The sequence below is a fragment of the Halichoerus grypus genome, chromosome 5, assembly GCF_964656455.1.
Source record: "Halichoerus grypus chromosome 5, mHalGry1.hap1.1, whole genome shotgun sequence".
Classification (NCBI taxonomy): Eukaryota; Metazoa; Chordata; class Mammalia; order Carnivora; family Phocidae; genus Halichoerus; species Halichoerus grypus.
This window is the reverse complement of record NC_135716.1, coordinates 138,609,110-138,631,811: the sequence shown is the minus strand read 5'-3', so window position 1 is coordinate 138,631,811 and position 22,702 is coordinate 138,609,110. Positions and strand designations below refer to the sequence as shown.

The following is a 22,702-nucleotide window of genomic DNA, read 5'->3' as shown; positions in this document are numbered from 1 at the left end:
ATAACAGAAAGAAAGAATGCTTTTGGATTATGATGGAAGATAAAACGTGTATTTTCTTTTTTTAATTAATTAGGAACACAAAAACTCAATTTAAGAATGCATAAAAGACTCATAAACATTTTTCTCCATGCCTTCTTAGCCTTGAACTTTTGATTTTTTAAAACTAGAACTCTATTAAAGTAGAAGCATGCAATAGCAAGTTTCCTTTATTATTTATTTTTATATCTCCCATGAATCTTACATACATTCATTATATGAATGAATATGAACCTGTTAACCAAGAATATAACAACAATCTATGACTGGGATGGAAATTTTGTAGTATAATAATTAACGTTATGTTCAGTGTCTTTCATTTAGCAAAACTCTTTACACGAATACATTATCTTGTTCTGTCTTCCTAAGAGTCCTGTGTGGTCAGGAGTTTATAGACAAGGAAGCTGACATTAGAAAGTGCAGATGATTTTCCCAAGATTATACTCCCGTAGAAGCCTGGTAGGGACTCAGATGCAGGCCTTCCCATGCTCTTTCTACTATCTCGCACCTACCTCATACAAATTACAGAGCAATGTGACATGATTCCTGGTTGCTGGGGAGCCACAACTGCCTGCTTATCTGAAATTAATAACAGCACAACAAAGCACTGAGCTTTTACTCATGTACCAGGTACTTTAAAAGTATTTTTATATGTATTATCTTGTTTTAATTTTCCCAGTAATCCTATGAAGTAAATACTTTTGTTACCCTATTAAGGTAACTTTCTCCAAGGCTTCTCAGCCAGATGTAGTGGGATCATGATTCACACCCAGCCACCTGGTAGTTCATACACTTGGCCATTGCATCCTATGGGTATCTTCGCATTAGCCCAAAGCTTCCGTGTTTTTGCCGTGAAAACCCTATGGGAGGAATATAGAAGAAGACGTTAGTTGGTCATCTCTGCTTTAGTATGAATTGGTTTCTGTTGCTGAGAGTAACTCTTGTCAGGGAAAGGAAGAGAACAGAAGATTTGGAGGGAAATAAAACAAAAACAGCAAAAAAGGCAAAAAATAGGAAATGTTGATAAAGGCAGATTTCCTTTATTCTCCAAGACTCCCGAGAACTTGGACTGTTGATGAATGCTTTGAAGAATTGTTTTCTAAGTTATCACCCGAATAATGACACCTCTCCTTTTCACCAATGTGTAACACATTGTTGTAATCAGTAATTGGATTTAGAGCAAGCCAGTGAATGATATGTCACGTTTTCACAATTTTTAGATGACGTAAGGACTGTGTTCCCTCTTTCAGAGAAGAACCAGTGGATAACTACAAGAGAGAATGGGAAAAGAAATAAGTTAGTGGCTTCCTTCCACAAAACGCTTTTTCATTACTGATGCCTGAACTATAGCATTATTCTTTTTCTTTACATTTTTAAAATTACATTCGATAAAATCCATTCTTTGCTGTACACTTCTTTGAGTTTTTATAACATCATAGATTTTTTTAAATGTTTTATTTAAATTCAATTTAGTTAACATGTAGTGTAGTATTCATTTCAGGGGTAGAATTTAGTGATTCATCAGTTGCATGTAACACCCAGTGCCCATTCCATCACATGCCCTCCTTAATGCCCATCACTCAGGTACCCCATCCCCCCACCCACCTCCCCTCCAGCAACCCTCAGTTTGTTTCCTAGAGTTAAGAGTCTCTTATGGTTTGCCTCCCTTGCAACCAGTCCCACAGGTAGGATGGAGAACAATTCCAAAGAACTCCCTTCTTCTTTCTCACTCTTAAGTTAGTGTCCGATGTCACTTAGTGCCAGGGAACTCATTTTATGCTGATCTATTTCCACATTGCTATCATTTTGTGTTGTTTTGTTTTTGTTTTTCCACATTGGTTTTAATTTCTCTACCAGCTCTGCTGCTATCTCCATTATATTTCAATGTTTTATATTCTTCTGAATTGGAAAGAGACCTATATACATGCAATATTTTAATATGTGACAAGAGTGGCATTTCGTACCAGAGGAGGAGAAGGGATTATTCAGTGAAGTCTACTGGGACAACTGAGTAACTGTCCAGAAAAAAATAAGATTCCTTACACCAAAATAAATTCCAGCTGGAGGAAAAAAAAAAAGCATACAAAGGTTAAGCTTTAAATACCACATAAAAATATAGGAAAAAATTTTTAAATAATATTGGAGTGAGGAAGACCTTTCTAAATCACACACACACACAAACCCAGAATCCATGAAAGGAAAGACTGACAAATTCTACTCTAAGAGTATCAAAAATTTATGCATGAAAAAAAACCCCACCATAAACAAAGTCAAAAAGACAAAAATGAAAGTGGGAAAAATATTTGCCACACATGTAACAGAGGATTAAATTATCTAACATATAAAGACCAGTAGACCAAAAAAAGGGCATAAACATAGAGAAATGGAGAACATTTGAAAGTTGCCTCATTCATGTAGCATAAAAACAATACAAATTAAGACTTGGGTGGTATTTTTACCCATCAGATCAGCGAAAATCAAAGAGTACCTCGTATAGTCTTGGCAAGTGTGTGGAAGACAGGCACTCTTCTGCACTGTTAGAGGACTGTGAATTGGTTCAGCCTCTTCAAAAGACAATTTAATTTTTCATGTATATAAAAATATATGTGAATATTATATCTTTATGTATGTAAATTTTAAATGTAAGTGATAAAGTTGGACATGTAAACACAGATGTACATAAAGTATTCAGTGCAACATTGATTATAATGAAAGATTAGTAATAACCTAAATATCTAACAATAGTCTATACATTAGGAACCCACCCAGGGGCGCCTGGGTGGCTCAGTCATTGGGCGTCTGCCTTTGGCTCAGGTCATGATCCCAGGGTCCTGGGATCGAGCCCCGCATCGGGCTCCCTTCCCAGCGGGAAGCCTGCTTCTCCCTCTCCCACTCCCCCTGCTTGTGTTCCCTCTCTCACTGTGTCTCTCTCTGTCAAATAAATAAATAAAGTCTTTAAAAATAAAAATAAATAAAAATAAAGAGACAAGTCTATATGAGTTATGTTAAGTCAGCAAAGGAGAGTCCTAAGAAGTGTGTATAGAATACTACCATAGAGTGGGGGATGTATATACACATTTGCTTGTGTGTTGAAAGATAGAAACTGGTTTGTCATAGAATAGCTCTTCGGTATCTTATCCATTTAGGATGAAAGCTATTACTGAGTTTTAAATCCCCTTTTATAGCAAATATAATTATTTTCAAAAATATTTGTCTAATGACCTAAAAATTCTTCTTTATACCTTCATCACTATAGGGACCAAAACTCACTCATGGTGGTGGAGGGGAGCATCCCCATAAAATCTTTGGCAATTTTTATACATCTAGATTTTAGCTATGCTAACCTGAACTTTGGATATGATAGCAGAAAATGTGTGATCTTTCTGGTAAAGAATAATATTTTTTTTCCCTCACAGATAGCATGGACCTTAGTGTAAGGTTAGCATTTTCATTCTCCACAGCCAATATTTGGTCCCAATTTCTCCTTTAGGAACCCATTGAATACAAATGTACACATACTGTCGTAAATCATAATTTTTCATAAATGCTTTCTGCAGAGTATTACTACTCTGTGTACAATTTGCAAAGGACAAAGGACTATTGAAACTCAGGCACTTTGATAGGTATGTTCATATGCATTACTATAATTTCATTTGATTATGATTATAAATCTGCAAAATTAGAATTGTTAGCCCTCTTTTAAAAAAGAGAATGCTGAAACTGAGTCAGCCTTCAAACTCAGGTCTGTTGGACTACTGTGCTTTGTACTCTACCAGGACACATCCCATGTTTAGAGATATAATATTGTATGTACACCTGTCCTCTGAAAATCCTAAGACACTCCATAAAGAACTTTTATATTATTCCAAGAATAACATACATTTCCATACCTTGCGTTGGACAAAAAGTAGAGGAACAAGAGCAGAGTAAGAGATGGACATTATAAAGGAGTGACAGAAGAGAACAGGCAATGGATGATTCCATTCATTTAGGTTTCATAACCCATTCAAGTCTTGTTTTTGCCTCAGTTTGTTACTTTTTCAAGATGACAGAAGTAACCAATGAGTTTTAAGATTTTCTTCATAAACGTAATATATGGCAATGTAGGAAACTTGGAAAATATAAAGTATAAAAAATGAAATTATATTCTCCTATAATCAGTTACTATTAACATTTTGGCTTATTTTTTCCCGTAATGCATGTTGATGTGTGTATTTGTGTCTATATGTACACAGACACATATAAGATGATTATGACCATGCTGAATATAATAGTTTGCATACCATTTTCTTAATTAGCATTTTACACCTTTTCCTATTTCATAAAAAATTAGGAAATGTGATTTTAAACAATTTGTACCTATTCCTCTATCAGACATTAACTTTTGCCCCAATCTATGAAATATGTTCCAGCATATTTTTGAAAATACATTTTGTCCCCAGCTTTAATAATTTTATTAAGATAGATTTCTAGAATTGGAATTACTAGTACCAACAGTGTGAATATTCATTTTGATATACATTACCGAATTGCTTTTCAGAAAGGTTGTGCCAATTTACACATTACTTATGAGTCTGATCACAACATTAACCCTTGAGAGGTTTAAGTTTTATTTTTTGTAAGTGTTGGAAGGCAGGTATCTTGGAGTGTAATACTCTTAATTAGATATTGGAATCAGTCCCTGATTGGATGATTTTGGCATTTTTCTTGAATTGTTTTAATATAACATATAATGGAATTTTGGGGATTTCCCATCTTGTTGACTAAGCTTCTCTTAGGGATTACTTTCTGAACTGCTCTTCTAGAGAGTGTAACGCATTAAACATTCACAGAGGGATGAAGCCTTAAAGGGCTATGCATAGTGGAGTAAATAGTATTTATTATGCTGGACTCTTTATATATAGAAGCTCAGAGAGGTTAATTGGCTTGCCAAGATCACATTTCAAGTAAGAGATCAAATGGATTCAATCCAGGATTTCTGGTTCTAAAATTCATTTTCTACTGATTACCTTGCATTGCTGTAAAAACAAAAGCATTACTTGGGGGTTTTTAGGTTCTGTTTATGTTTATTTAAGATTAAAAATTATTGGAAGTTATTTAAAAATCATTTATAATCCCATTTTTCAGAGGTAATCACTTTATGTGCCTATTTTCCAGTCATTTTCTATGCGTATTTTAAACATAATTGATCATCATGTGTGCATATATGTGTCTATGTGTATATATATAGTTTTATAAACTGATGTTATTCATTTTATTTCATACTATCAATATGTCATGATGTCATTATTTTAAAATGTGCTTAATGACTGCAAAATATTTCAACATATGAATGAAGCATTAGTTTTTATAAGGTGGCTCCGGTTTGTTCCTCTTTATAAGTAATGCTGTAATGAACATCTTGGAGCATAAATCTTTATGTGTACCTTTAAGTATTGGTTGAGGATAAATTCCCAGAAGTAGGTTTCCAGAGTTACACTGCCTTTTGAGAGGCTGCAGAAGCCTTTCAAAAGGGAACAATCCAATATATTGATCTAAGTTTCTTTTTTTAGTAAACCCCAGCTGAATCCAGGGTTTATTCCCTGTGGCTATTTAATATAACTTTCACCTGTGCCTACCCACATACTTTGTTGCTTCTGATCGATGTATGTTCTATCAATCGTACAACACACAGCATTTACATAAAAGTAAATGACAGTTATAGAATTTGGATTAGCCATCAGAAATAAATTTAAATGAACTGAAATAAGCCTCTATTCTTATACTTCACAGCTATTATGAAAAACAATGTTTATAAGCAGTTTAAATAGACTGCCTCAGGAAACAGTCCAAAGTGCCTGCTTATGACACAGATTTGGGTAACATAAGGTCAGAGTGTCTTCAGCTTACAAGTTGTTCTAACCCCCTTCTCTCTGTGTGCACACATGAATGGTCTTATACTTTCCTTTCTGCATATTTTACCCCAAATCATGATGTAGCTAGAGCCCCTACCTCCCTGTGAGGATCCTTAATACAAACAGAAATACCAGCAGAGCAAAACCATCTGGCTAAATTGCCTCTTCTCAAGATTTTTGTGAACTACTGGCACATTAGCCATGTCATGCAAATTGCTACCATACATGTTAAGTAATGCTAATATATTAAAGTTAGAATTCATTAGCTTTTCAGGAAGAAAGCTTATGGATATGTTGTTCTGTAATAATTTACTAGCAATAAGTAGGTTTTAATTTCATGCCCTGAGGGTTGTGTCTTTTTTTGTTGGTAACTTGTTTGTAGAAACAAAAGATTTACAGAGATAATAGAATGAGGTAACTGCACAGATGTGATCAAAATAATGGAAATTCAGTGTGGTTATCTTCTAGATTCCAAACATCTGGATGACAACTACAATATCCATTCAGTCATGTGGGAATTTCTAAATCTCTGAATACTGGATCATGTGTAAAGAAAGGCTGTCTGTTTCCTTGGCTATATAATGATATTAATAACGCTAACCCAGGCCCCGTAAACTTGCCGATACCGATAGATTTCTCTAAAGGAAAAACACTCCAATATCCTCCAGCATTTCTTTGTGACCTTGCAAGAAAATAGTGCTGTTCAAGTTCCTAAATGAGTTCAACAACTGTAATGGGTTTCATTTAGAAATTAGCCAATCTATTTCCTGATAGTTTCTGCCTTTTTTTTTTTTAGAAATGAAAGTTTTATCACGGGGCTTTTTTTTTTTTAATAACGCGAAGATTTTAGAAACTATTTCAGTTACGTATTTAATCATCTCACTATTTCAAGTTTGCAACCGAATGCTTTCTCATGCACTTTTCCTTCATTGTCAGGTGTCACTGATAAACATTTAATAAAATTGCAATTTGAATACACAGGGATCTGTTCAAGTCTGCATTCCAGAACTTGTTTGGATTACCTCTGTCCAATAACTAACACATTCCTGGGCAGGTGGTAGAATCACAGTAAGTTTATTTTGAATGAGATTGAATTTTTGACTAGGTATTTTTTAGAAGGGAAATCCCCACATGTGAGTACGCCTGGGTTTCTGAAAACGAGGGAACCTGTGACGTGCATATTGATATTTAAGATATGAAGGGAGTGGTTGAGAATGTGAGTGAGGACGTCTAGTTGTCTTAGTGGTGTCTGGCATGGAAATGTGGTATCTTTATTTTATAAATTATTCCTTCTTAAAAGAAAAATAATTTCAATAGACTTTTCCCCCTTCGTTTTCAAACATTCAGGTCTCTGATTCTTAACATTTTACCTTCCTGTGCTGTATGACAAAACATAATTTGCGGTGTCCTGTCTTTTCTCCCTCCCCTCTGTGATTGATGCCTCCGCGCCTTTGCTCGCGCTGCTTCCTTTGTGACCCCGATCCATCCGACCTGCCGGCCGGCGCATCTTTTACAGCACTGTCGCAAAAGCCATCCTATCCTCATTTCCTCTGCGCAGCTCTTCCTGTTCTCCTGCCAGGCATCCCTTTTCTGTCCTTTAACATCTCACAGATTCTTATTTATGTCACCTTTAAGCACCCATATTTTCATTTTCTACACACATCTCTCGCCATTAGATGGTAGCATTTCTAGGATGGCGGTGTGTCTTGCTCACCTTTGAATCTCCCATCATGCTCAGCACAGAGCAAGGCTTCCTGAGAGACAGACGGACAGACAGAAGGAGAGAGAATGAATATGAATCTATTAAATATATTGAAATACCTCTCTTTGATGCACTCTAGAGGTTAGACTTGGTAGAGTTCAAGGGAATGAAGAAGGGGATGTCAGTCTTTTCCTGTAGTTGGAGTTTGACGAAACAGAACACAGGTCTCGCTTCAAACTTCGTGTCAGTGTGTAGGTCAGGCAGCGCGGGTTCAGGGGACTTCATTGCTTCCTGTGTGTGGCAATAAATGCAGAACCTCAAAGTTCACCAGGCCTCTCACATTTTCTTTTCTGCCAAGGTGCCTCACTGTGTCACTGACCCCTAGCCAGGGCAGAGGAGCCGGCCATCGCTCTCCTCAGGCAGTTCAGCGCAGCGGGAACCGGCCCCGCAGCCTCCCTGCCGGCTCTCGGAGTCCCCGAGGGGCATCGTCCAACACTCACACGCACTCCCCACAAAAACATCTGTCTAAATGTTCTCCCTTTCCTTCCCTTCAGTGATTACATATATTTTAGTGGTTGCTGCATTTGAACTAGACCTTGAATCTGCCTACTTTTAATTTTCTAGTTTGTCATATTGGGGTGATTTTAATAATATGGTTTTCAACTTAAAGAAACTTCAACTGACAATGGTACACATACGTAATATCTTAATATCTTTTTCTTCAGTTACATCCTTTTCCTAAAACAAGGAACGCTCCAAGCACTCTGTTCAAAACTGTGTGACCACCTTGTTAACACAATGGTCAGATTTGATTTTATAGGTGAAGGTTATTACAGACTCAAAATGGATTTATGGGGAAATACCATGATCCCTTTATCCAGACACATTTCTTATTCCTTCTTATTGAGAAAAAGAAACAAAACAAAACATGACACCTTGGGGACAACAGAAGTGGAAATTCTGTTTGGCTTGCAGGAGGTCAGTTACATGCATTTCTGAAGACAAAAAAAAAAAAAAGTCTGAGTTCTCCCGGGGAACCCTACATGCACAGTGGTGAAGAGCAGATTTAATGGGTGATCTCTGCCACTGTCCCTGTCCACTCCCTCATGCTCCCCCCAGAGTCCCCACTAGAGATAGATTCCAGTGTCCTCAGAGTCCCTGTAAAAGTCTTGCTTATAAAGCAAGAACTGTTCTTGAGCCATCCTCCCAACTGATCATACTGGGGCAGGACTTACACGGCCTAAGTGAAGGATTTTATAATTAGCAATGCATATGGTAAGTAAGTAACACAGAAGAATGGGATTTTCTGGATACAGGATCAAATTCTGATCTGGGATTTTCATACTTACCACTGTAGCTAAGGCCAAACTAAGACTGTAGGATAATGGGAAGAAATACAAGTAAGAAGAGGAAAAATATGATCAGATTAGTACAAATAAAATGGTGGAAGCTTCTAATAGGAATGTTCATCCATAACATTAGGAAAATAGTCGACGATGATACTGCTCATGTAGGTAAGATGGCTGCTAAAAAAAAACAAAAAAGAATGAAAGAAAAAGCTTCTTCAGAAGCAGCCGAATAATCAATAATTTGATTTCTAATAGTCATGTTTGCCATGAGGACTTTTACAATGAGATTACATAAGCAAATTGATTTCCCTGTTGACTTTATCAGAAAATCATCAAATGCCCCTTAATCTCTCCTCCAGAATCCTCAAAAAAAATGCCTATAAGAATCTTCCCAGAAAATTATTTTCTGGATTTCATGATTTCCTGAAGCTTTTCTTGTGGCATTTGATTATTGCTACTGTAAATAATGCCAGAATTATAATTAAGAAAGATATGAATGTGATATAATAGCATAGTAAATACAGTTGTATATAATTAATTACCACATTGCCCCCTTTACTTGATTTTATATTCATGTTGAAAGCTCTTAACTGTGCATGTATAATTGATTCGCTATGGTATATGTGGTTGTTTTAATAAAAAGTTGCAATTGAGGTTTTTCAACAGTGTAACTCCCTTATTCCACTTTTTCTTCGGGAAAATCAAATTTTACTGTCACATCATTTCTGGAACTACATCCTGTTATAGGTGAACACTCTGCCTATTTTAACTACCATATGGAAGATGAGTCAGACTTTCTTTCTTCCTTCCCTTGTTTTCCCTGTGTCCTTGAATTTTCCCAGAAGTTACATTTCTATAGACTTAATTTCCCCGGGCACCATTTCTTCCATTTGATGACTTGGGTACTCAGAGATTCCCAGGTTTTTGTAGTTTTAATATCCTTTTTTTGTTTTTTCTTTCTCTCTCTCCTTTTTTTTTTAAATGCTAACATACTCTCTCACTGTTGCTCTCGTTTTAAAAACCAGACTAAACTTTGAAGCAGTTTTAGGAGCCTATGAAAGCATGAAAGGCCTCCTGGGATATTTTGAAATCAAGAAGGCGAAGTTTGTCTCGTGCCTGAGGAAGGCAAAATACCCCGTTGTTAGCCACATAGCAGTTTTGAGTGACTAAATTATTTGTATGCTACACCTTTCAAATGGCAAAATTTAGGTCTGGCAAACAATAGAGAACAGAATGTAATACAGACCTTTTCAGGTTTAGTAAACTTGCTGTGGTCAATGGAGAACTGTCTTCACAGAGAAAGAAAAGCAGAAAAATGCCATGATTCCTCGGCTCACTTAGCATGCTTGTTTCTGATGTCACCAGGATGGTAAAAACATCATAGGAAATCCTGCTATCTGTCTGTGATGACCAGTGCAGCCCAAGCACACAGTTCCACTAGGACTCACATTTCAGCATCTGTCATCAGTCACTTAGTCTTAGTACCTTAGCATACTCTTCATGCCTTTTTTTTGTTCCTTCTCGACCTACCTACCTATTCACGTGTGAAAGAACACTTTTCCCCCCTGCCAACCACTGAGAGGTTTGACAGGTTATTTCATCTACTAGCTTCCTCCTTATCTCTCCCACATCCTCTTTGTGCCCTAGGAGCAGGTAAATTCACTACCAGGTAATTAGAGTCCATCATTTTCAATATGTAACTTTCTATGGAGACTCCTTAAACCATATGAAAGCAAAGCAATAGGCTGAATAGAGCAATTAATAAAGAGTATTTTACTGAACTTCTAAAAACTTACATTTCTGCCACACCAGTAAGTGAGAGACACGTACAGAATGGCTTTATGCAGGGGTATTTCTCAAATCTGTTCAATTTAGTCTAACATAGAATGGGCTGGGGAGGAAATCAGTAGATTCACGTAGCTAGACAGTACATCACATCATACATTTTTTATATAAACATGTATATATACATGGTTTTATATAAAACTATTCCCAGATCCTTCTAAAACAAACACTACAACAAAATCTTCTTATTAATAGACATCAGAGGATCCTCATGTTCATCCTGTGTTCCATGCTGGTTTAAAACAGCCACACCATGTGACCATCACAGATCTGTGTGGGTGACTTAGCTCTTACCAAAGATGACCAACAGGACTTGGGCCAGATTGGGAGAAATTTTATCTCTAGATGTGCTCAACAAAGGAAACAAGAAGTCTGAGCAGTTTTCTGTAAAACAGAAAATCAAAGAAAAGCAGATGATGCCAAAAAGGAAAAAAGAAATCTGGCAAAGGAATTTGGTATTATTCCCTCAGTTATCTGTGTTTTTAAAAGTTGCAAATCCTTTTCATCTTTTAGATGGCGTGTGTCTAGGGTTAACTCAAAAAATTTGGGCCTTTTACAAGTATTGTTAAGAAATTTGAAAGTAAGCAAGAGTCTATCTAAAAGTTCTGGTAAAAAGAAAGAATGTGAATATATATTGGGAGTTTGTGGTAAAGAAGTGAATTGCAGGACACCAAAAGACCAAATGCACATTTGGGTTTATAAGCCGATAAAACAGCAAAGCCACTGAGTTTTTTTCCTAGAGTGAAGCTCTTAAATATAAATATAAAAACCAAAAATACAAAAACCAACAACAAAACTTTCATGAACTGTGGAAGGATAGTAAACTGAAGTGTGGTTTTAGTGTGATATCTTGGTTTACACGGGTTCTTGATAGTTTGTGCCTTAACAGAAAGGTTCTAGGATGGGAAGACTACAGACGTTAATATTTTAAGCACATCTTGTGCTTCATAGAGATTCTAGAAACTCTCCCGAAGCCTATAAAGACAGCTGGTTCTCAGTGGTTTTCCACCTCCTTTCTGGAGAAGCCGTTAATTCCTTTTCTAAAGACTTCTCTTCGATATTTAGCTACAGAGGCACAGGACTATCTCATGATTTTTGGGAGTGCCATAGTGTGAAAAGCAAGGTTGTAAATGGAACTGCTCTCCTCCCCTTCCTACCTAATCTCTTTCTCCCTGTGCTCTAAGGACTAGGATATCTCTTTCTGGCCCCAGAGCTCATGTTTAACTCCGAAAGTATACTTTGCAAATATCCTGCATGTTCTAATTTGTATGATGGAAGGAGAAAAGAACTCATCTGAGCACCAGTTTGACATCGTTTTATTCCAACAGTCTTTAGAACCCAACACCCCTTCCCTTTTATGACTGTCTAAAATGCCCTCGCTAGCCAGATCCCTTTGCTAGCTCCAGTGTTTGCACATTTCCTTGTTAATCAGCTGTGTAGGCTCGGAGACTGTGTGTTTTGGTGTTGTTTGTGTGTGCAATCTCGTGCTGCTTCCTGAACGCATGTGTCCCTTCCCTTCACAGCCTACTCGACACCCAGCACCTCCCCCGCAAACCGATTCGTCAGTGTTGGACCACGGGATCCAAGCTTTGTAAATATCCCTCAACAGACACAGGTGGGCCGCTCTCATCTTTTCTGTATGTGGTGCAGCTTGTTTTATTCATCAGGTGCATTGTAACTTGTCTTTTGGCACAACAGGCTGCATTTCCCAGCCCCTGTTCGGTCCCCTTTCCTCCCAACCCCAACCTTCCTGGCCCTTCAGCCACATTTCCCTGTGTCCTCAGAAATCGTGGAAAACGCTGTCTGCGATTTTTGTGTCTCGTATTGAGGGGGTAGAGGAGGAAGGCTTCTGTGCCAGAACTCCTTTCGCTATGGCAAGAAAGGCTTCCCAGAGCTAGATAGTGTGTTTCCTCATCTAGGAATTCGTGTCTCTCCACTTGCAAGCGGACAGAAGTCCGCCCCTGCCTGGAAAAGTCAGCTCTGGCCACCCGTGAAATCAGAGTGCATCTGGGGATGGGGAGCCAGCCACTCTTCTGTTTTCGTTATAGGGTCGCCAGGAACCTGAAAGAAAAGAAAAGAAAGGGTTCATGAGTGCTATTAAGTTGCTGGTGTTGGTGCAGAAATAGGTGGTGTTTGTTACTGGCTATGCTGGTCACTAGGGAGCAAGGTGAGGTGGGGCGGGAGGGGATGTGTGTGAATATAATGTCATGTGTTGAGGTAGGTGATTGAGAAAAGATGATACTAGGACATCTAGAGCTTGTTTTTCGGTTGGTAGGTGTGTTTTGTGCTAGTATAGGTCAAAGAGAAGAAATCTCTTATTTTTTTTTCCAGAAAACATTTTTTATTTTGCAAAACTGAGGCTCTGTACCCATAAGCAATAACCTTCTATGTCCCCTTCCTCTTTTAAAAGTTTTGAAGTGGCCTGCTGTTAGACACAGTGAGAGACTCTTGGAGTTCAAAGGTAGTGGGTGCAGACATACTTAAGAAGTTTGTGAGATAGAATTAGATTCAAGTTTTGAAAGGAACGACTCACTGATTTCCTAATTAGAATGTAACCATATACCGTCATAATCGACATAGGGGTGAGTATTTTCTTTGTGAGGTTCTCAGCGTGTGGTTTGAAAAAAATTCTCCGAGCTATTTGGTGCATATGCCCGGGTGTGTATCCTCCAGATGCCGAATTTGTAACTACTCATCTTTGTTTATAAGAACAGGACCAGATGCTTATCAACGGGAGAGATTTGCCTTCCTGGGTCCATTTGCGCGCGCTCTCTGTAGAGGATTTTAGTTTATTGCTGTGTCGCCGGTGCAGGTGAGACTGCACTGCCTCTGAAACCTTCCTTGCGGGGGGACACGGGGTCATGGAGAGTACAGCCTCAGAGGAGGCAGCTGGGAGGAGAGGGGGAGCAAGAAGGTTAACTCTTGAGTTTCCCACTTCTGCTGTTTCTCCTCAAACTGGCGTGTCCATGGCTTCTGGGATTAACATCTATTCAGGACCTCCCATGAAATCACTCCAGTGTATTGCTTATGTTCCCATACCTCCCAATGCTTAACTGGTGAATTTGGAGTTGAATAATCACCTCAAAGGCATGGACATTTCGTTTTGTACTTTTGGCGCATGTGTTCAAGTTCAGTGGGAAAGGAGAACCGGGGACAGTGGTCTATGTTGAATGATTGCTTTTCTCAAAGCCCCAGTGTGCTCGGGTTACTTCGTGAAGAACCTCAAAAATGTAGTTTGGAAATGTCCTGTTTGTCTTTTACATCGTATTTTTTTATGTAATCTGTGATTCACAGCACTGAAATGGTACCCCATGTTCCATTCAATTTGTTTCTCCATAATCAAAACGTGTTATATTCCAAAATGGCTTTGTTTCACAAATGCTTTATTTAACCCAGAAACTGAGTCTTCATGATGTTGACCACAAGAATTCAATTCTTGAAAATCCAGATTTTCCACGCATCTGGATGAATGATGTCATTTAGACCCAATTTTGGCATCTGGAACTGAATTTTTTTTTTGTTTCTGTGAAATATTTGGCATCATAGGGACAACAGCTTAAATGTTTCTTATCACAGTTACACCTGCCACATTTGTCTTGAAGAAAGCTGTCCCCAGTTGTCTTAGGAGAAACTGTGCTAATGGAGTTGTCATTTTTTTTTCAAAAAAATATGTATGTGTATGTATCCTGAGGTAAAAGTTATGTGCTCAAAATATTTTAATTTAAGGTGTATATATTAACTCTTTTTTGAAAAATGGAACTACCTTCTGGAACCATTTAAAGTGTTAGATACACAGATATAGGTAAAAATGGTCATATACTTTAAAAATAATCTCCTTTTTGAGAAGACATTAGTTCAGAAGAGGGGTTTTTTTTTCCTTTACAGGAATTGTCTAAGACTTAATTTGAACATGGCCTACAGATTAGTAATTTTCTAAGCAAGCTTGCATTTATGTGTTCTATATTGATACTTTTGTTAATAAAGCATGAAATTTGTATTAATTGGGAGGACAACATTTTGCTTTTTACCTTTAGAAGAGTAGAAATTGAAGAGTCACTCAAGCAGATGCTTAAGCTTTACAAATGCGGAAGAGGTAACCTGCACATAAATCCATAAACAAATGCAAAGTAAATTGGTGTCCTTATCTCCAAAATGCCACTTTCCAATGGAAATCTCTTCAAATGCCTAAACATCAACCTATGGGAGACAGATTAGATATGGTCTTTTTTTTTTTTTCTAGCAGATAGAACTTGAACTACTGCATAGACATTTTCTTTTTTAAGATTTTATTTATTTATTTGACAGAGAGAGACACAGCGAGAGAGGGAACACAAGCAGGGGGACTGGGAGAGGGAGAAGCAGGCTTCCTGCAGAGCAGGGAGCCCGATGCGGGGCTCGATCCCAGGACCCCGGGATCATGACCTGAGCTGAAGGCAGATACTTAACGACTGAGCCACCCAGGCGCCCCTGCATAGACATTTTAAATAGGCAGCTCTCAGTTTATCATAAGACCTTTCTTGATACAAAGTATTCTTTAATGATATATAGCTTCTATTCATTGAGCATTTTCTATGTACTGAGTACCTAAAGTATGTTACCCAACTAATTTTTTCAGCCACCCAATAGGATAGATATAATTATCTGCACTTTATAGATGTAGAAACTGAGACCTAAAGAGATTGTTCATTTTCCCATGGCCATAAGCAGTTGAGATGTGGAGCAAGAATCTGAACCCAGTTTGCCTGACTCCAAGGCCTGCATTCTCTAACCACTGCACTGCACGGCCTCATGAGCTGGTGAGCACCTTTCCCTGCAGGTATTCAAACCCTGACTGATGCTCAGCTCTCAGGAGTATCACTGGCCTACTCCCTGCTTTCAAATCTGAGACTGCATTAAAATTTAATCCTTAGTATACACCCAAGAGAATTGAAAGCAAGGTCTTGAAGAGGTAATTGGTACATCCATGTTCTTAGCAGCATTATTCACAACAACCAAAAGGTGGAAGCCATCCAGGTCTCCATCAACAGCCAAATGGCATAAACAAAATGTGGCATATACATTTTATTGTGTATCTACCCTGTTACTGTGGTATATAGTACCTATTATTTGGCCTTAAAAATGAAGGAAATTCCGCAGTGTGCTACATGGATGAACCATGAAGATATAATGCTAAGTGAAATAGACCAGTCACAAAAGGACAAATACTGTATAAGTCCACTCATGTGAGGTCCCTGGAGCCATCAGATTCATAGAGAGAGAGAAAGGAGAATGGTGGTTGCCGGGGAGGGAGGGTGGATGGCAGAATGGAGAGTCATTGTTTCATGGGTATGGAGTTTCAGTTTTGCGAGATGGAAGGAGCTCTGGAGATGGGTGGTGGTGGTGGTCACAAAACAGCGTGGCTGTGTCAAAGACTGCTAAACTGGCCACTTAAAAATGGTTAAGGTGGTACATTTTATGCTATGTGTATTTCACCACAACTCTTAAGATATAATCGTTAGATAAACTCGAATGGCCCCTTCACCTCTTAAGAGCATAAAATTCTGTAAAACAGGACGAGTAGGCAGTTTATCAACAAAATCCACTGTGAGTGTGTGCTCACCTCTCTGAAAATACTATTTCTCATGCCCTTCACATAGTGGGTAGTCAGCATATATTGCTTGAAGCTAAATGATTCATAAGGAAGTTTAAAAATAATGACTTTCCCTTATTACAGTCATGATACATGTTAATTGTGGAAAATACAGATGGGAAAAATAATAAAAATCACTTGTAGTCCTACTGTTAACATTTCCTTATAAATCCATCCAGACTTTTTCTATGCATACAAGTGTATTGCAAAAATGAGATCATATTATATGCACTGTTTGATAAGCTGCTGTTTCTTCCCTTTAACAATATATTATGGCCTTCTTTCCATGTAAATTGGAAAAATTGAATATTGGCTTTTATTGGACCAATTCATCATCTGTAATGATTGGTAGGGAAAGATAACGTGGATAATTGAAAGCCATTTTTTCTCCCCCTTCCCTTCCAGTCTGTTTTTTTCTCCAGAGAATTCCTCCCTTCACTGAGACGGAATTGCCTTCTTCTTAGCCTTGCCCTGAGCTAGTTTTCTTTCAAACAGCCTTGCAATTGCTTGGTATATTTCACCCCAGCTTTTGGCTGTGTTTGAGCATTCCTGCCCAGTTATCTGTCCTGTTCTTCTGCCTCACTTGTCTGCTACCTCTGCTACTCTCATCATTTGCCTCCTATCCTTCTGCATCCTCCATTTCATAACTCATCATTAAAATAGGGGGTGGCCACCTCCCTGCAGCTTTCAGAACACCCATGTGTTTGAGAAACCATGACCCCTCGGCCCCACCCCGAATCTCTTCCTTTTCAAATTTGTCCCAGGACAGTTGATGTTAAGATATAGAGAACTCCCTGGGGCATAGAGTATTTACTTCACTTTGGACACTATTAATGTCCCCTGCACGCCCACCGAATGATATAATAGAGGACATGCTGTCATCTCAAATAGCAGAAATCCAATGGCCATTTCAATTGCATCCCATAATTTAATCTGATCCCTGAAAACAAGAGCCATTAAGAGGAGGCATTTATTTAGAGAAAAAAAAGTTAATATTTCATCATCAGGTAATAAATAGAAATACCAATTCCCACACAGAAGGACTGAGCAAAGAACTCATTTTGATTCAGGTTCTAGTTTAATCAGCATGTTCAAATAAAATGCTTAACCTGCAGAACTCCAATGAGAACTAATTCTTTAAAATGAAAGATGAGTGCAAACAATATTAAAAACAGGCATTTCTTCCCTGCCACCCAAATCTATCACTGTTCTGCATCAACAGAATTGTGGTATCTGAAATGCTATTTAAAACCAAATTACCACTTGGGTTATTAGAAGAATCGCTTGGCATGGCATGGGCCAGATTTGTTGACAGAAAGGCACAGGTGCTGTAACCTTTGCTTAATAAATCACTTAGCTGCCTGGCTTGTGAGCAGTGTGACTGCGTTTGCCTCATGAAATTTACACACGTATGCACAAACCACACACTTCGTGCTGTGCCGAAAACCAGCTGATCTGGAGGTTATGGGCGTGTCGCCCATTGTCTGCCTTTGGTGGGGATGCACAAGGACCGTGGGGAGGCGGCGAATATGGAGAGCATTTCAGTCTGTTATCATTCTGTGTCATGTTCCTGAAGCTTGGCTTGAGAAACCAAAGCATAGTCACTCTACAAAACTCTTCGTAAGTTCCTTTCTTCGCTTACTCATTGTTTCTTACAATATTCCCAACACCTACAGAATGAGGAGTACCAATTCTCCCCAAGTTGTTCGAAGACTAGTAGAGGACACAGATGTAAAAAATAGTAAGAATAGTAATGACAACAACAACTTTAATAATGCTGCATGATACCAATTACAATAGGGATTTGCCTAAGAGGCTTTGAGACCACAGAGTTGGGTAAGAGAACTTTCCAAAGAGCAGAAGGGGCAAAAAGGCTAACCCATTTTTCTGTCCATATCTAACTTTGGTCTGATGATATGGTTCTGATTCTCATATAATTTATCTTTTTTCTTGCTAGCTTCAATTTTCACCCATTTATCCACGAGCTGTTAGATAAGGCTTTATTTAGCCCATCCTAAGAGGAGTGACATGTTTGTTGGGTTCTGCCTTCTCTGGACCAAGCAGATAAGATTAGAATCCTTTCCTGCTGCGGTCATGTCAGCTGGTAGCTCCCTCACCCCTCATTGCCAAGAAACTCCCCCTCCTTGTGTAATGTCCTCACCTGGAGCACCAAGCTCACCTGAGATTGCACTCAGATGAGCAGAAGCCTTCCCGCCCCCCCTCCCCCCACTCTGTGCTGCCTGCCTGGAGGAGGTTAGATATCCACAGAAGTTCAGGGAGCAGCTGGAGAGTTGCAAAGGCAACAAACTGAGATTTCCTTAGAGGAAGAAAAAAAAAAGAGTATCTTCCCCCTCTAGTTAGAATTGGGTTTGAGCATTTCGGTTACAGGCCCACACAATGACAGGTAAAATTTCATCTCCTCCTGACTTTGGAAACAGTAGGAAGTCCTACTGGTCTAATTTACTCTGTCTTAAGCACCCACGTGTGCCTACACTTGCTGCAGTACTCAGAGTCCTCTGAGGTTGGTGCTATTGTCCCCATTTTACAGATGAGGAAACTGAAGTTTCAGAAGAATGCATCTGCCCCAAGCAAGTGAGGTAGCCAGGATTTGAACCAGTTTGTCTCTCAAACTTCTTTTTTCCAAATGCCATCTGCATGCATAATTAGTGTTAGTGAAATGTTACTGACCATTTTCTCTTTAAGATGGTCTAGGACTGACTCATCCTCTTACATCAAGGAAATCAGAAGCCTAGAAATTGGGTCCCGTGGGATAGGACTGATGTTGTGCTTGGGCCTTCTGAAGACCTGCCGCAGTTTCCTATTAGTTCATGCATCTGTAAAATACGACTGAGCTCATTCTCTCATCCTGCCTGGGAAAAAGACCTTTACTAATGATGTTAGTCTGCATCTGTGAGAACAGCTAGCCTCTGCCCAGAGACCAGATAGGAGAGCAGCTGAGATTGTGGGCTTCCTTTTCAGATCTTGGGTGGAGCTTTATTCCATCACTTAGAAGCAGTATATGTGTTTCTTTTCTTTTCTTTCTTTCTTTCATTTTTTTTTTTTTTGTTGTTGTTGTTGTTTATTCTTTTCTTTCTTCCCTGGTAATTCAATTTTTCTAGTCTGGTTTGTTAATTGTAGCATGGTGATTATATCATCTCTGATGGTTGTTTTAAGTCTTAAATTGTACTGGTGTAAAGAAAATAAATGCTTGGCTCCAACTAAACATTCAACAAACGATAGCTTTTATTGTTTGGTTGATAACTAAACTCTTTAAATAGTATTTTCTGGATTACAAAGTATTTTCTCACTTGATCTTGATCTCACTTGATGATCTTGATCTCACTTGATGAAGAGCAACCCATTAGTAGGCAGAACCATTATTATTGTTATCCCCATTATACGGATTTTAAAACTGAGGTTTAAAAAGAAGAAGTGAAGTGACTTCCCTGGAACCACATAGCCAGGACACAAAGCCACTTCTGATTGCCAAGCCCAGGCTCTCTTCAATGTGCCCCATTAGGCAAGGTCTTGGATGAATCTTTCAGCACATCCTCACGTGCTGCTATGTGGATATGGCCCGAACCTACCTGCCAAACTCTGGATCTAAAGCAACCATCTAGCAAATTAGGACAACCCCTCCCCTAAAGATTATAACCCCATGGATCCTTCCATTGAGCATCTGCCCTAAAGGTACCTCCAAAGCCTAATTAATTGGGCACATCTATTCCTCTGCACACCATTTCTCCTCTTTAGCTCAATTGTGCCCCAAGGAAGAAGAGACTCCCCAAGAGGAAACTCTGTGTCTGAGGGTGGTAAGGACTGGCAGCAAATGAAAATACCTCCCCCATTACCCCTGAAGGGAAAGGCAGTGCCTGGTCATTTTTTCTCTTATGTTCTCATCCCCAGTGATAGGTGTTGAGTAGTAAACAACACCTCACCAGGATGAGTTACTCATGCAGTGTGCTTCCCCTCCCTCTGTCCTGCTGTGGGCCAGAGTGAATCCTCCCAGCCTCCCATCTCCCACACCAACCTGTACATTCTCTTCTGGTACACTTGGTAGCTGACTCACTGATAGGTTATGAGACACTATTAAGATATACTTTTCAACAAACAGAACCCTCGTCTTTCAGTTTTTAATTTAGCAGCTCATTTGAGATGTTCTCAGCCACAGACTTCACTTCTGGGCAAAGTGATAGCATCAGTTCTAGGGACTGGTCTCTTTTACCTCCCTCAGTTTTTTTTTTTTAAGTAAAATTTTATTTATTTATTTGAGAGAGAGAGAGAGAGAGCATGAGCAGGGGGAGAGGCAGAGAGAGATGGAGAAGCAGATTCCACGCTGAGAATGGAGCCTGACGCGGGGCTCGATCCCAGGACCCTGAGATCATGATCTGAGCTGAAGGCAGATGCTTAACCGACTGAGCCACCCAGGTGTCCTCTCCCTCAGTTCTTATACTTCCATAACCCCATTACCTTTAACTTCCGTGTTATAGTTTGGTTTTAGCCTTTTCGTTTGTTTGGTTTTTGCCTTGCTCCAAAAAGATTTGGGGAAGCTTCTTAGTTAAAGCAAATGGATGATTATTAAAAGAATTAAGTGCCTACTTGGGATTTGGCACACAGTAGGTGCTCAGTAAATCCTGTCTCCTTCCTTACTTGCCTCTTCTCAGTATTCAAATGAGATCAGTGGCCAGGGACAAGGGGAAGATAAGAGGGAGCTTGCACCTGAAATTTTAGATCTTATGGAAGAAGGCTAATTGCCGTTGGGATTGTGGGAAAATGGAGGTTGGAAATGAAGTGGGAGGAAGGCTTGAAAACAAGGTGAGAATTTGTGTAGAGTTCTAAGAGGAGTGAGGTCAGAGTTTGATGAGACCCTTGCAATGAAGCCAGAAAACCCTAGGATCAATTGCAGGATTGCTGTCAAAACTTCCAGTCCTTAGATGGATCTTGATAATGATGCTTCTTCTGATCAGGGGATGTTCCAGGATACTAAGGGAAATATATTTGGTACTCGTGGCCTGATTTCTTTTGGGGGAACAGGGAAAAAGTCATGAATTAAAGAGTAGGATAGACCTATTTTCACATCCTGGCTGTGCCATTCATCAGAGTGATCTTGGACAATATTATCCTTTAAAATTCAATTCCTGCATCTATGAAATGAAGGCCACAATACCATCTATCTACCTCATAGAAGAGAACCCAATTAAGCGTGGCATAAGCCAATCAGGGTTATTTTCCTCATGTGAAATCTGTGTGGTTGTTGGCCTTGTTTCATCTGCTATATGATGCCAACAGGAACCCATGCTCTTGCAGACATTCCGCTCTACCATCCTTAGCATGCTGTCTGTTCATCCTCATGCTTGGTGCCTCTGGTTGCAGAATGGCTGCTGCAGCTCCAGACATCATGCCCAGGTCCTACTCCATTATCCCTCTTACATCAGGGAAACAAAGGCCCTGCCATACTCCTCCCCTGCTTCCTGTTAGCAAATGTCTCTTTAGGTCTCACTGACTAAAACTGGATTACATTTTGAATCTTTAGATGCAAAAAATGCTGGGAAAGCTAGCACAGAATTATCTTGATTGCCTAAAATCGCGATTTATTACCCTGGGCTGGTTACATTGTCCTCCCTAAACAAAACTGCCCCAAGAAAGAAAGGGCCATAGATAGTAGGTAAACTGATAGCAGTATTTGCCATATTCCTCTTTCCCACTCTCTGATAGGTTTCATGTGCTTTTAACTCCTATTGCTGCACTTGACTCCCTTCATCCCTTGATGCCTGTCTTCTTACAGTGCCTTTCCTCTACACTCGCTCCCTGTGTCTAAGAAACATAAATACTGTGTGTGCACACGCATGTGTGTGTGAGTGTGAGTGAGTGTGTAGCAATCAGGTCATTTTAGCCCTCTGTCCGAGTCCGGGATTCAGGCAGACATACTGGAGTTTTGTGCAGACCAGCTCCCACGGGCTGGGTCAACTTTCTCCCAGTAAACTGGACCCCTGAAAAGGCTGAGTTGGAGGACATGTCCCTTTGTAATTGCAAGGGAACCCTGTGAAACAGTGCCCTCCTCGTGCCCTCCCAGGTGCTTATCAAACAGTCAGCAATGGGTTCTGGGTTTCTCTTTTATGACTTGGAACCAGATGCTTCCTTTGCAAAAGAAAAGAGCCTGGTTTTGCTGAGCTTGAGTCAACAGAGTTCAGAGAACAGGAAAATGAGTGGACTGGCCCCGCTCCGTGCACTGTGAGGAGAGAGGCCA

At 39.3% G+C, this 22,702-nt stretch overlaps 1 protein-coding gene across 6 annotated transcripts in view; it reads left to right on the top strand.

The window, feature by feature from the left end:
* The window catches only part of NFIA (nuclear factor I A), a 367,960-nt gene that overhangs the window by 317,403 nt on the left and 27,855 nt on the right, over positions 1-22,702 (top strand). For 4 of the 6 annotated variants that reach the window (XM_036070041.2, XM_036070044.2, XM_036070039.2 and 1 more), the window contains one exon: positions 12,350-12,441. The exons of the other annotated variants lie outside the window; for them this stretch is intronic. In XM_036070041.2, the coding sequence (XP_035925934.1) occupies positions 12,350-12,441 (92 nt within the window). The remainder of the gene's footprint in view (positions 1-12,349; positions 12,442-22,702) is intronic. 6 annotated transcript variants of the gene reach the window in all.